Below are 14126 nucleotides of genomic sequence, written 5' to 3'. Positions count from 1 at the left end.
GGCCGCCCCAGCACACACTGTTCTGTCGCTGCAACGCCAACTTTGAGTTTATTTTCTCTGCCGAGACTCCCAGGGAGCCTCTTGTTTGTAGGTACAGGAGCGGTGCTTTCCCCCATGAAGCTGACCTTGTTCAGGGCGGGTACCTGGATTCGTGCCTTGCGGTGGATGCAGGTCTGGGGTCCTCATGGTGTGGGGGACGGAGGCTCTGGCAGATGGGGCCGTCTTCTGTGTCGAAGGGTGACCATTGAGCTCCCTGGTAACGATCATGGCTTCAGCTGGCCAGAGGTCAGCTTATCCCCTGCCCTTCCCTGAGAGCCCCCGGATTGAGGGTCAGGAACCTTCTGGAAGGGATGCGGGGGCTACCCCTCCCTTGTTCTTGGCTCTGCATGGTCTGGTGATGTGGGCAGGGGTCTCCTGGGGCAATGGAAACTGCACACCTGCTGTAAATGGTCATGGGAAGGCGACAGACAGTCCAGGTGGATAACGAGGGGGGATAAACCAGGCCGGTGACATCCCCATGCCCTCCGGAGGAGTCTCAGGCGGGATGAAGGTTCTCAGGGCTGCAGGGCATACGTTGTGACCCTCCAGTGCTTCCGTGTCATTGCACAGCACCCCATAAGGCGGCTAGCTCCGCAGTGGGCCTTCTGCGGCCTTCCAGCGTCGGCCCGGGCTGCTGTCCTTACGTGGCCAATGAGAAGAAGTGTCTGGGAGGCTGGGTGTGTGGCCCCTACCAGCCTCAGGAACCACGAGAGCACAATGAGGAAAGCGGGCATCATCAGAGCTGGGCAAGCCTGGGTCTGCCCCTGGTGTGTGACTGCTGGTGGGGACCGGGATGGGACCCTCCTCCACAGCGTGGGGCTCTGCCTCTCCCAGCACGCTGCTCTGAGCCAGTCCTGGGGCTCTTCTGAGTGCCCGGGATTCACAGTGGTGGGGGGTGGGGGTGCTTCCCGTCATCCCAGCTTCCGGGTGCTCCTTTCCTCTCCGTGGCTAACCCCGCTCCTCCTCTGTCATTTCAGCTCAGCCAGCAGATCTCCTGAAGGTTCTAGATTTTCACAACTTGCCCGATGGGATAACAAAGACAACAGGCTTTTGCGCCACGCGGCGATCTTCCAAAGGCCCGGATGTCGCTTACAGAGTCACCAAAGACGCGCAGCTCAGCGCACCCACCAAGCAGTTGTACCCTGGTAAGTGCTGCACCCTTCTGTTTGGGGTGGCGGGTCCCGTTGGCTCTCTGGCCTCCAGCCGGGAGCAGCGCTCAAGCCTGTGTGGTGGCAGACACAGGCTCAGATGTCCAGGAAGCCCCTTTCACGAGCCCGGTTTCGTTTCACTGTCGTGAAAACGCGGTTGCAACGGTGGGACTTTGTCCTTCTGGACTGAACTGGGCTTTGTCCCTGTCCTTCTCTGCTGGATGTGGGTGGGTGGGTGTGGCCCAGTGCCCTTGACCTTCTATCAGCCGTGTCTCTGGTGGTAGCTGGGCCGCCAGGACTCCAAGTGCAGAAGCAGTTGGGTGGGTCCTGAGGGATGAGTCGAGAGAAACCTCGGGGTCATGGGAAAGGAAGCACTTCCAGACAAAGCTTAACTGGGGCAGTGACATTAAGAGACAATGAATCAAACGTCGTGACTCTTAGCAAGAGCACGCGAGGCTTTTAATGAGAATCAACTGCCAAACGCTGGGTCTCTGCTTTTAATTACATACCCGGAGCGAGAAGCAGCATCAGCTCTAAGCAGCATTAGCTCCAAGATGCAGCATTCAAGTTGTCCCTGTCACCCCAGTCGTGGGGTGGCACCTGTCACAGTTAATTAAACCCTCTGGGTTTATCTGGACGTGATTAATGAGCTGTTGATGGAGAACCTCATCGCCTTGCCTGAGCCGGGTGCTCATGGCCTGGACTAAAATGAGCTCCTCTTTCTGATTCAGATAAGACAGGGACGGGGCATGTAGGGTAGGTGAGTTCACTCTGTGAGAAGCTCTGTAATTATTAGAAGACAGCGCAGCGTCTTTTTGGTGGACCCGGAGGTGAGTCCGGCATTGAACCCACGATCAGGGTGGTCTGTGAACGCGCCGTGGGGTTTCTGATGATCCTGTCTCCGCGGGGCCCCTGAAGGACACCCTCTTTTGAGGGGCCGTTTCTGCTTCCACAGACTTACTCTGTGTGCGCTCATCCCCAGCCCTTGCCCAGCCCTCCTTTACATCCATGTGACTTTGAAGAGCTTGTCTCTGAGAGAATCTGGGCGGTTCTTTTCAAGAATGTCTTTGAGAACGAGGTGTTTCAAGAAATACTTCCGAGGCGCTGAGTCCCTGCCTTGCAGCTTGGTGGAGGTGAGGCGAGGTGGCCTGGGACCCCTGGCAGCCCACATTCTCTTAAACAACCCACCTTTGGGTGCCCGAGTGGCCCTGGGTTGTGGATCCCCAGCCTTAAGCGTGTGGAACTCATTGGCACGGACAGCCTGTCCTTGCGAAGGACTGCAGCGGTTCCGTTTCTCCTGGCCGCTGGAGGAGCGTTCCTAAGCTTTTGGGAGAACATCTCTTTTGGAATTAGTCACGGAATGCTCACCTGCATCTTGGCCCAGAAGTTGCACCCTTTTCTGCCCCATGACCCCAGGTTTAGAATTCATAACCTAGAGAGCCTGGGAGGGCTGGTCCAGGGAAGGGCTTAGGGAGCTGATTGCCAAGGACCCCGTGGACTCTGGGTGTGTGATAGGCTGAGGGGCACACTGGGGAAGTAAGCGCTCCTGCTTTCCAAGGATCTTCAGCCAGTGTTTTTGTTTTTTTTTTTTTTTGAGAGAGAGTCTCGCTGTGTTGCCCAGGCTGGAGTGTAGCAGCGCGATCTCGGCTCACTGCAACCTCTGCCTCCTGGGTTCAAGCCATTCTCCTGCCTCAGCCTCACAAGTAGCTGGGATTACAGGCGCCTGCCACCATGCCCGGCTAATTTTTGTATGTAAGTCAAGCTCGTCTGGAACTCCTGACCTCAAATGATCCACCTGCCTCAGCCTCCCAAAGTGCTGGGATTACAGGTGTGAGCCACCATGCCCGGCTCAGCCACTGTGTTTAATCTTATCTGTGTCACTCAATTCTGGGGCACTGGCACCACACACTCACTGAACTTCATCCTTCTCTGCTGGATTATCCTGTGGCCAGAAATATTATCGTATCTCAGGAATACAGGCTAATTATTGGATAAATAATCTAGGATCAGCCGGGCACAGTGGCTCACCCTGTAATCCCAGCACTTTGGGAGGCTGAGGCAGGTGGATCACTTAAGGTCAGGAGTTTGAGACCAGCCTGGCCAACATAGCGAAACCCCATCTCTACTAAAGATACAAAAATTAGCCAGGCGTGGTGGTGCACGCCTGTAATCCCAGCTACTCGGGAGGCTGAGGCAGAAGAATCGCTTGAACCTAGGAGGCGGAGGTTGCAGTGAGCCGAGATGGCTCCACTGCACTCCAGCCTGAGTGAGAGTGAGACTATGTCCAAAAAAAAAAAGAGAAAAGAAAGAAATGGCTTGGCCTTCCAGCAGTTTCTGCATAGCAGGCTCTCTGTGCTTCCCTCTCAGCAGGGACCCCTGTCCCTGAGCAGGGCTCTTATCTACAGATCGATTGGTTTCCATGTCTGTTTCGGGCTTTTTACCAGATGCTAGGTGAGTGAGGTTATCGCGACACAGTGAAGCAGTGGACCGAGATCGCGCCATTGCACTCCAGCCTGGGCAACGGAGTGAGTGAGACTGTCTCAAACAAAACAAACAAAACAAACAACACATAATCTAGGGTAAATTTCTGAGTAGTATGTGGGATGTCTTTTTAAGTCCATGTTTTTTCCAAGTTTTCCAGAGTGCTGCCCTTCCTCTTCCAGGACCTTCTGTGAATTAGCTTAGAGAGTAGAGTGGGTCCATAAAGCCAGTTGCCCCATTCATGGCAGATGAAGCTGGAGGTTGCTTGGGAAGTATTTAAGCAGGGATGTCTATGGAGTCCCTTCTGCAGGTCCCCAAGTGTTGGGTTGGGAAAGCCATTCAAGGGACACTGTTGGAGACCAGTGTCATAGGACGGCATTTCCTTTGATCTGACGCTGTAGCCCACCTCCCCCTTCCGCCTGGCTCTCCGAGCAAACTCGCTCCCTGTCCTCTGTTGCTCTGACTCCCTCCACCCCCGTTGGCCTGTGGGCCCCTCAGTGGAGGGACTCAGAAGCTCACTTCAGATTTTCTGTTTGATTTGAGAAGTGCTCATTCAGTGTGTAGGGGCCACACATAGGAAAGGGCTGTTTGCTTGGGACCGACATGGCCTCGCGTCAGCCACTCGTGTGGGTCAGCCTAAGCGCTAGGGGAGCCGGAGCTGCACCGTGCCCTGTCTCAGGGAGCAGCAGCATCTGCGGGATTCTAGAGACCTGACCTGCCTGGCAGCTGCTGACGAAGAAGAGATGGTGCAGCCCAGGTGGCCACGGCAAGGCCTGGGCTGTGGGGAACTGAGTGGAGCAAAAACAGTATCTGCAAGTATCTCTGGGCGAGAGGGGGAGCCCGCATCCAGGCAGCTGTTTCCCTGGCATCCAATCCCCTGACAAAATCCCTGAGCTGGCTCCCCACATTCCCTGAAGAGCCCACATACCTCTCAGCAACCCAGCAGCCAAGTGGCCCCTGGATCACGGGGGTGGGGGTTTGGAGGCTGAGCTGAGCAGGTGACTGGGAGCCTCCACCTGGATACAGTGCCGCTCCCCACCCAGGCTGCACAGGCGTCGACCTCTGCCCTCCACCCACTTTGGCACCAGCTGGTCCTGTATCCCGCACTGGGCACAAACTGGCAGAGTGATCTGGGTGCCAGGGAGACATAGCCATGAACAGAACAGATGGAGCCCGGCCTCCTCTGGCCTGGGAGAGCGAGGTTCCCTAGGCCGCCCTCCTCAGGGGCACCGCCCTCCCTTCTGTGCAGGTGAAGAAGCCTGTTAGCATTTTCTGCACTTGGGGGCAGGACAGAGGCTAGAATTCCCCCCTTATTCGAAGAGGGTTTTCTAGTCTTGCTCAGACCCAGCAGTCTGGGTTCTGGGATCTGTCAGACCAGGGAGCTCCACCCCAAGCCACAGTTTCTGACCGATCGTGGGTGCTGGGGTGTCCTGGCACCAGGGAGATGAGGCTGCAGGGACTGAAGCCCAGGACTGTGACGCGGGGGCCGCCAGCGAAGCGGGGAGGGTTGGGACTTCGTTCCTTCCCTGTGGGGTCCCAGGCCTCGGCCCCCCGTGTCTGCAGTGCAGACGTCGCCTCACGGTAAGGCGGCCTGAGACCCTGAAGGCAGCGGGCCTGGCTTCCTCAGCGGGTGGCCTGAGCTCTGGGATCCACATCCCCACTGGGGGCCCGGGATCGGGCACTCTCTGCCTTGTTGACCCAGCACTACTTGTTTGTAATGACCCAGATCTGAGCTGTCCCCTCTGAGGATGACCAGGCGAGGCAGTGTCCCCCATGGTCACCTGACTCAGGGACCAGCCCCACCTGAGCCCACTTCCCGGATCAGTACGCAGCTTCCTCCTCGGCTGTGGTGCTGTGGGTGGGGTCCTCTCCATTCTGTCCTTTGTAGGTGCCTTTTCCTCCATACCCCCTCCTCTGCCCAGGCCTCTGAGACTTGCCTCCTACTCAGGGCCCCAGGCAGGGTTGGGTGGAGGCCATGGCTCTGTCCACACCCCCCTGCCCCTTGGCTGACACCCTGTCCTCACCTGTGGCTCTCCTACACCCCAGGGCCTGGGCTCCAGAATCAGCCTCCCTGGGGCAGAATGTCCTGCTGCTCCTCGCTGCCCCCGCCAGTACCCTCCTGCCGGAAAGCGAGGGAGCAGCCAGTCGCGCCAGGCCCCAGGACCCTCCGTAGGACTGCGCTGAGTGCTGGACGAGGGTCGCAGGGATGGCTGAGGACAGGGTGCCGGCTGCAGGGGCAGGCTGATGTGAGGGGAAGATGGAGGCAGCAGTAGGAGGGTAGTGTCCTCAGCCTGGGGGCTTTGCAGACCCTCTACTCACTGAGCAGACGCTCCCCATTCCCCTGCACCCCCGTAGAGCAGGATGGAGGTTCCCTCATGGCTGAGACGAGGGGCTCCCATGAAGTAAGATGTGGGGTTCCCACCTGGGTACGTGCACAGGCCTCCCCTTGAGACTGCAGACTGTCTCTTTCTCACTCCATCTTCGACCCCATGGGTTGGTCCAGCCCAGGGAATATGAACCTCACTTCTGGCCATGACAAATGCAGTAAGTTTGGGCCCAGGCCGGCAGGTTCCAGAACTAAGTTCTCCCTGTAGGGGCTGCCAGATGACAGCTTCCTCTATAGGGCCCCTCACCTGTCCCACCCCAGTCTGGGACTGAGAGCCCTTCTGGTCAGGACCGAGGATGGCTGGGGAAGTTCCTTCTGCAGGGCTGCCTTGGTACCGCTGCATCCTGGGCCTCTACCCTGGGCCTGCCATGCTCCCCTCAGCCCGGCCCCTCCTGGGCTGCCAGGGTCCAGCCGAAACCTCACCCGCCCCCCAGGTTCCTGGCCCCCTTTCCAAAGTTAGCCACACCCCACATTCATTTCCTATCCTCTGGCCTCTTTCTGCCCCCCTGCCCCACTGCCTCCTGCATTATTTGCAATTATTATCGAGACAAAGTCTCACTCTGTCACCCAGGCTGGAGTGCAGTGGTGTGATCTTGGCTCACTGCAACCTCTGCCTCCCAGTAGTTGGGATTACAGGTGCATGCCACCACATCTGGCTAATGTTTTTATATTTTTGGCAGAGACGGGGATTTACCATGTTGGCCAGGCTGGTGTGGAACTCCTGACCTCAAGTGATCCTCCGGCCTCATCCTCCCAAAGTGCAGGGATTACAGGTGTGAGCCACCTCACCCAGCCTGCAATTATTTAACTAACTGGTTTGATGATTTCTGTTTGTATCATGCGAGTATCACTTTCTGAGGTCAGGGGCCATATATGTCCATCGACTGTGTCACCCCAGAGCCTGGCACCAACCACTGTTTATTAGGGGACCGGTCACCGTTTATTGATCACATGATCCACTGTAGTGAGCAGTCAGTGTGCTTAGTAACTGTCGGCTCAGTGTGACGCTGTTTCAACACAAATGCATTTATTGTACTCCTACTGCATACCTAAAATGCTCTAGTGCCTTTGGACTTCAGCAGAAGTAAAAATGAAAAGCTCTGGCCGGGCGCGGTGGCTCACGCCTGTAATCCCAGCCCTTTGGGAGGCCGAGGCAGGTGGATCACGAGGTCAGGAGATAGAGACCATCCTGACTAACATGGTGAAACCCCGTCTCTACTAAAAAATACACAAATAATTAGCCCGGCGTGGTGGTGGGCACCTGTAGTCCCAGCTACTCGGGAGGCTGAGGCAGAAGAATCGCTTGGACCCAGGAGGCGGAGCTTGCAGTGAGCTGAGATTGCACCACTGCACTCCAGCCTGGGCGACAGAACGAGACGGAAGTCCGGAGCCCACGCCCCTCAACTGTGACTTTTCTTGGAGAAATGAAACATGAAGTGTTCAACCGCTGACTCCCTCCTCCCAGAGTGCCTGGACAGCGTAGATTATAAAGTGTCAGCGTCCCAGCTCATGTCATGACTCGAATGGGCCATCTTGCAGTGACAATGAATCCATTGTTATTTTGCCAGGAGAGAGATTAATGTTCAACATAATTTATCCTTTCGGGTTTTATCTGAGCTGAGAAAATTTGTTACCATAGAGATTTCAAAACTTGAGAAACGGCATTTTAATGAGCTGCAGGAGATGGGGGTTCGTGGGCCTTGCGGTGCCTCGTGCCGGAGAGATGAGCGTGCTCAACTTGTTCTTTGATCTTTTAAGACGGAAGAATGACTCTGGCACACAAGGTGGCGGTGGGGTAGGGATGGGAGCCAGGTGACCCTTTGTCATGAGAGCGAGGGAGTGGACTCGGATGGTGATTGTGCCATCTGCCCTGGGTGCTTCAGGTGAGATCCCACCTGGCCCTCAGTGCCCCATGCCGCCGTGGTCCTGCTGGCAACCTTGCCATCTGGAGCCCTCATGGTGGGTGGGCATGGCAGGTCTCACTCCCTCGACATAGGTGGAACCAGCTAAGGCCGTCATCTCCAGGGTCCTGTGCCCACATGCCCACATGTGGAGGGGTGATACAAAGCCATAAACCCAGCGCTTTGGGAGGCCGAGTTGGGCGGATCACCTAAGGTCAGGAGTTCGATACCAGCCTGACCAACATGGTGAAACCTCATCTTTACCAAAAATACAAAAATTAACCAGGTGTGGTGGCATGGACCTATAGTCCCAGCTACTTGGGAGGCTGAGGCAGGAGAACTGCCTGAACCTTGGAGGTGGACGTTGCAGTGAGCTGAGATCTCACCACTGCACTCCAACCTGGGCGACAGAATGAGACTCTATTTCAAAAAACCGCCATAAAAACCAAAAAACAAAGCTGATGGCTTGTGTCTAGACGTGGGAGTCCTGAGCCAGTTCTTCCGTGAAACCTGCCTTTCCCAGATGACCACACTGACTGTCATCACCCCCACCTGGGGCTGTCCCTAGCTTTGGGGGCAGGGGCCTTGGCCAGGCCCATCCGGGGCCCAGTCTTCTGTGGGAACAGCTGAGTCATGACTTGGAGCTGGCCAACACAGGGTGCCTGGCCACAGCTGTTCCCTGCCGTTCCCTGTCAGCGCCTTAGTGAGAGATTCGTGACCTGCAGGGTGAACCTGCTGCTGTGGCAGCTTCCAGCGCTTACACAGGCTCTGGGTTGGCCTGTGGGGGCTTTGGAGGGTCTGCTTGGACCCTCGGGAGATCTCCCTGCAGCACCTTACAGAGGATGCAGAGGCTGCGACCGGCGGCGCATTCTCCTCCCGCTGGGAAGCCTCAGGATGCTGTGGGACGAGGGGGCCTTCAGCGTCCCCTTCCCCACAGTGTGGCCCCTGCAGCTGTGCTGGAGTGGCCAGGGGCAGAGGCGGTGAGGCTGCTGCCTGCCTTGCCACGATTTCGCCAGCAGAGGGTGCTCATGGATAGCCGCCGTGCAGGCGCCGCTGCCGCAGATCCAGACTCTGCCGCCCCATGGGGTCAGGGGCCTCTGGGCCACCTGGTTAACCTTTGTCCGCACTTCTAAAGAAGGAGTGGGTCTGATAATGGATTCCCGATGGCTTAAGTCCCCTCACCAGATCCCAGCCCTCCGTAGCGGTGCTGCTTGTGGGGCCCCTCCAGCAGCAGGTCCCGGGCCCCTTCCTTGGCACGTCCCTGTGACACCCCGCTGGGACGCTCCTTCTGGCTGGTTCTGAGGAGCCCACAGCCTTAGGCCCAGCACTTTTGGCTGGCCCAGCGGCATCAATTAGCCACAGGCCCTCTCTCATCCCCAGGCTTTTGGCAGAACTGAAGGTGGTCCAGGGTGAGAGCATCGCCACCTTCGGCACCAGGATCGATGGACAGGAGGGGCCAGGGCTTCCAGTCATGCCCACGGATGAGGGGCAGACGTGGGGTGGGCTTAGGTGCTCGTGGCCAGGCCAGCCTGGGTCTGCCTTTTAATGACCTCAGATTGCTTCTGGCGGGTGTTGTAAGACGTAATTTCTCCTGTGAATATACTAAGGATATATATATATTTTTTTCTAATTTTAAATTTGGATTCAATTCTTTTGATTAATTTCCACGTTTTCTCTGTTTTGCATAGCAACCAGGAAAGGTCACAAAGTACAATTCTAGTGGCAGTCTGAGGCTGGTGCTTCCCTTCTCCCTTCCTCTCTCTGCTTCCTCCCTCCGTCTCCCTCCCTCCCTTCCTTGCATGCTGAGTGGTGAGACCCCATGGAGTGTACAAAGATGCCTGAGAAGCAGCCTCTGTCCAGAGGCAGCTCACAGCCCAAGAGGTTCTCCTGAGGGTCGACACACAGATGGGTTGAGGCGTGGGAGCTGAGGACAGGGTGTTGAGGGCTCCCAGCTGGAAGGACTGGCCATGTTTCATGGAGGAGTTTGCATTTGCACTGAGTCTTGAAGGGGGCAGGCTTGGCCAAGTGGGAGCAGGGAAGGGCTGCAGGAACAGTTTGATCAAGGGGCAGATGTGCATCAGATGACAGTGCCCTACCATGGGCAGCACAGCTTCCCAGGGCCCCGGGCTGGCTTGTTTGCAGAGAGCCATGGCTGGGCGTGGTTGGGGGTGCTCCCCGACTGCCTTCTCATCTCTGTGCTCTGTTCCAGCGTCTGCATTTCCCGAGGACTTCTCCATCCTAACAACTGTGAAAGCCAAGAAAGGCAGCCAGGCCTTCCTGGTCTCCATCTACAACGAGCAGGGTATCCAGCAGATTGGGCTGGAGCTGGGCCGCTCTCCCGTCTTCCTCTACGAGGACCACACGGGGAAGCCTGGCCCAGAAGACTACCCCCTCTTCCGGGGCATCAACCTGTCAGATGGCAAGTAAGTGGGCACTTCTGGGCAACTGTTCTCCTGTCGGAGTGGGAATCAGGCCAGCTCATACCACTGACCAGATGTAGGGCACACTAGGGGACGTGCAGCAGCCGGTACCGAGACTCCCGCAGACGTCACAGCAGAGGAGAAGGCGCTGGGCTTGGAGTCCTAAAACCTGGGTTATGGTCTTGATTCATCGTCTGTGGCTTTGTGGAGTCACTTCTCCTTCCTGGCCCTCCATTGCCCCTTTGTAAAGTGTACTAAAGCACGTGAAATTCCAGCCTGTTTGTGTCAGAAGGGACACAGGAAATTGTGAGGTTATACCCCATCTTTTCCAGAAAGGATTTAAGGTATCCTTCAAGGACACAGATGTGTTAGGAGTGGGAGTGAGCATGAGGAAAGGCGGGTCGTGCCAGGGCGCTCTGTTGGGTGCGGACCTCAGCACCAGGGGTTGTCAGTCGCCTCTTTTGTGGTCAGCACGTGTGAGGTCATGCCTCGGAAGGCCCTCAGTACATGATATCTGAATTCTTTGCTAAGACTTTCAGACAGATCCACTCATTCCACCATTTCCCTTTTTTTTTTTTTTTTTTTTTTTTTTGAGACGGAGTCTCGCTCTGTCGCCCAGGCTGAGGTGCAGTGGCCGGATCTCAGCTCACTGCAAGCTCCGCCTCCCGGGTTCACACCATTCTCCTGCCTCAGCCTCCCGAGTAGCTGGGACTACAGGCGCCTGCCACCTCGCCCGGCTAGTTTTTTGTATTTTTTAGTAGAGACGGGGTTTCACCGTGTTAGCCAGCATGGTCTCGATCTCCTGACCTTGTGATTTGCCCGTCTCGGCCTCCCAAAGTGCTGGGATTACAAGCTCGAGCCACCGCGCCCGGCCCTCATTCCACCATTTCCTGTTCACCCCCGGTCTTCTCTGGCTGCCTGCGGTTTGCCATTGGGGTTCAGAGGGCACATGACGAGTGCTGTTATGCACACAGCAAAATGCAACGGCCGCCGCCCTGCCCTTCTCCCGATGGCTGTGACCGTGCTGCAGGGATCCCGCTCCCCGCTCCCGAGCCCGTGTCGAGTGCTGCACGCTCCCCCTTTCCCCTTTCACTTGGGCTCCTGGATGGGCTTCCAGGGTTCAGACAGCTGTCCTTGTCTGAGGGACCAGGATTCTAGGGAATGGGTAGATCTCATGGCACGTGGGGTTGCCCTAACTTGTCCGATTCCGGAGGCCAGGCCTTGATCCGCTCCACCCCACCACGTTCGTGCAGGAAGTGGGCCTTCTCCCTGTGTTTCGAGGAATTTGCCGCAAAATCGCCTGAGCTGGCGTCTGTGATCCAAGCCCTGTCCTCACCGTCTGTTTCTCTGCAGGTGGCACAGAATTGCTCTCAGCGTCCACAAGAAAAATGTCACCTTGGTCCTCGACTGTAAAAAGAAGACCACCAAATTCCTCGACCGCAGTGACCACCCCATGATAGACGTCAACGGTATCATCGTGTTTGGCACCCGGATCCTGGATGAGGAGGTGTTTGAGGTGAGCAGGAGGGCAGACCACTCCCCGTGCCCACCCAGGGCACTCCTCGTATGGAGCCACTGTGACTGCTGCTGGAGAGGGCTCCTCGGGCAGGGACCGGCTGGTGGTCCACTGTGGTCACTGTCTCTGTTGGTCAGGAGCCTCTGCTGCTGTCCTAAGGGATGTTTGTAGCTTTCAGAAATGGAGGGGCCAGAGCTGCTGTCGCCTGTAGGCTGTGTGGGGATGACAGTGGCCGCCCTTGTCCCAAGGGCCCAGTATGTGTGTCCTGAGTGCTGGCTTGGAAAGGACAGGGGCTTTGTCCAGTCTCGTGCTGAGGCTCCTGGAAACATGCAGACTTCTGCCCTCTGTATCCGGGGCCATCCTGGGACGGGGGAGCCGTCCTCTGGGTGAGCTTGGAGGGCAGAGCTGGGCCACTGTGTGGATGCACCAGGAAGATCTGTGCCGACCCAACTCAGGCTGGCCTCACTCCAGAGTCTAGCTGTGTCCAGCCAGGGGCCTTGCCTTCCTGGGGAATGCCTCAGAGGCTTGGGAGTGGGGGTCTGAGCTGGGTGGGCTCTGGGACCCTCAGTTCAGCCCATGGAGCCCTTCATAGTTTGGGGTTCTGCATGAGAATGCCCTGTTCCACTGCCAAGAAACAGGTTGAGAGCCCCTGCAAGTGACCAGTGATCCCCAGCTGCCCCGGGTGGGGGCCTTGGAGTCACCGGGAGCCTGGGCCCTGCCTCCTGGGGTGCTGGGGCGACAGCCTGCACAGGGTCCTGGACTCTACACTTCCAACTGCAGTGACCGTTGTCCCTGCAGCTTGGGTTAGGCAGCAGCCAGGACTCCTTCACTGGGCTTCTTTTTTGGTTTATGTAAGTTGGGTTTTGTAGAAGATTTGGTTTGCACCCAGGGCTCTGTGGCTAAAAGCTGTTCGAAAGCCACTGGCTCACATGGTCTCCAAGGGCCATCCCGGCTCTGGGATTTCCTCCTCCAGGGCTGCAGAGATGGGACACCATAGGGCAGTGTCTCCTCCCTAAATCCCCAAGCGCCGGCGTGAGCTCCTGGCTCTGTCTACACATCGGTTCTGCACCCAGCTGCCCCTGTTTCATGGCTGAGGTGGGGTCCCCAGGCCCAGGTTTCTTCTCAGTGACTCAGGGTCACCAAAGCAGACACCATGTTGACTCAATCTTGGTGCTCTGCCAAGGGCACGCGAAGGAGACATCACACGTAATGAGTTCATTTCTGTGTTAAAGGTAGTGATGTCTGCTCATGGGGACGGGCACAGTTGAACTGGCCCTGGGGCTTCGAGCGTGTGAGAAGAGGGCAATTCTGAAAGTCTCACCTTTCTAGAAAATCATACTGGGAACTGCGTAGTATGACTGTGAGCTGGACATTCCGCAGAGTGCTGGCCTCGGGGCAAGCCCACCTGGGCTGGACTCCCAGCTCTGTCGAGTGTTGGGTTTGGGCCTCGGGCACGCTGCTCTGCTATTTCTCTGCCTTAGTGTTTCCATCTGTAAAACGGGATCGCAGATGTGGCTGCCTCACGAGCTGTGGCAAAGGTTCCATGAGGTCGAATGCAGTGACACACCAGCACACTGCCTCCGTTACAGGAAGCCCTGGCTTAAGGTCAAATGCAGTTGTTCTGGATATTAATCCAGTGTCAAGGCAAGCAGAAAGGCAGGACAGAGCCCCACGACCCAGTGCAGACAGCAGAGGAATGATCAGAGCAGCCACCTTCTGCGGAACGAGATGGGCCTGTTAGAAGAAGCCAGGAGTAGGTGTGAAGGTGGTAAAGATTCTGCTGAACCTGCAGTTGGCTCTGCGTCAGTTTCCAGGAAGCTGTAGCCTGAGGCTTCGGTAGAGTAGGGCGGGTGCTTGGGTCCTGCTGGCACAGCCAGATTTTGCAAGTTATTGAGACACACCCTCCGGGCACGCTTCTGACCAGACCTGCCTGGATGCCTGGAAGGAACTGCGGGCGCAGGAGCCGTCCTCAGCCAGGCAGGAGGCAGCTTCTGGGCTATTCTGGGGAGCTGGGGTTAAAAGCTGCCTTGGGGTCACACAGGCTGGGATCCAGTGCTGGTTTTGCCTTTTGCTGGTGGGAGGATCTAGGCAAAGCAGGTGACATTGATGAGCTTTAAGACTCGTTTGTCAAACATGGGTCACAGTTAGGCTACCTGCAGAGCTGCAGGGGAGGTTCTGGGCTTGGCCTGGGCACCTGCCAGAGCCGCCCCCACCGCTGCCGGTTGTTCTGTGGGT

General features: G+C 57.0%; 1 protein-coding gene across 1 annotated transcript in view; it reads left to right on the top strand.

Annotated features, from left to right (window-relative positions):
* Window positions 1-265: 265 nt before the first annotated feature.
* The window catches only part of COL5A1 (collagen, type V, alpha 1), a 185901-nt gene continuing 172040 nt past the window's right edge, over window positions 266-14126 (top strand). The window contains exons 1-4 of the mRNA XM_011991540.1: window positions 266-329; window positions 1017-1184; window positions 10165-10378; window positions 11729-11891. Of these exons, the coding sequence (XP_011846930.1) occupies window positions 266-329; window positions 1017-1184; window positions 10165-10378; window positions 11729-11891 (609 nt within the window). The remainder of the gene's footprint in view (window positions 330-1016; window positions 1185-10164; window positions 10379-11728; window positions 11892-14126) is intronic.

This window comes from Mandrillus leucophaeus, unplaced genomic scaffold (genome assembly GCF_000951045.1).
Source record: "Mandrillus leucophaeus isolate KB7577 unplaced genomic scaffold, Mleu.le_1.0 Scaffold398, whole genome shotgun sequence".
Classification (NCBI taxonomy): Eukaryota; Metazoa; Chordata; class Mammalia; order Primates; family Cercopithecidae; genus Mandrillus; species Mandrillus leucophaeus.
The sequence above is the reverse complement of the archived record's forward strand: the minus strand, read 5'-3'. Positions and strand labels throughout refer to the sequence as shown.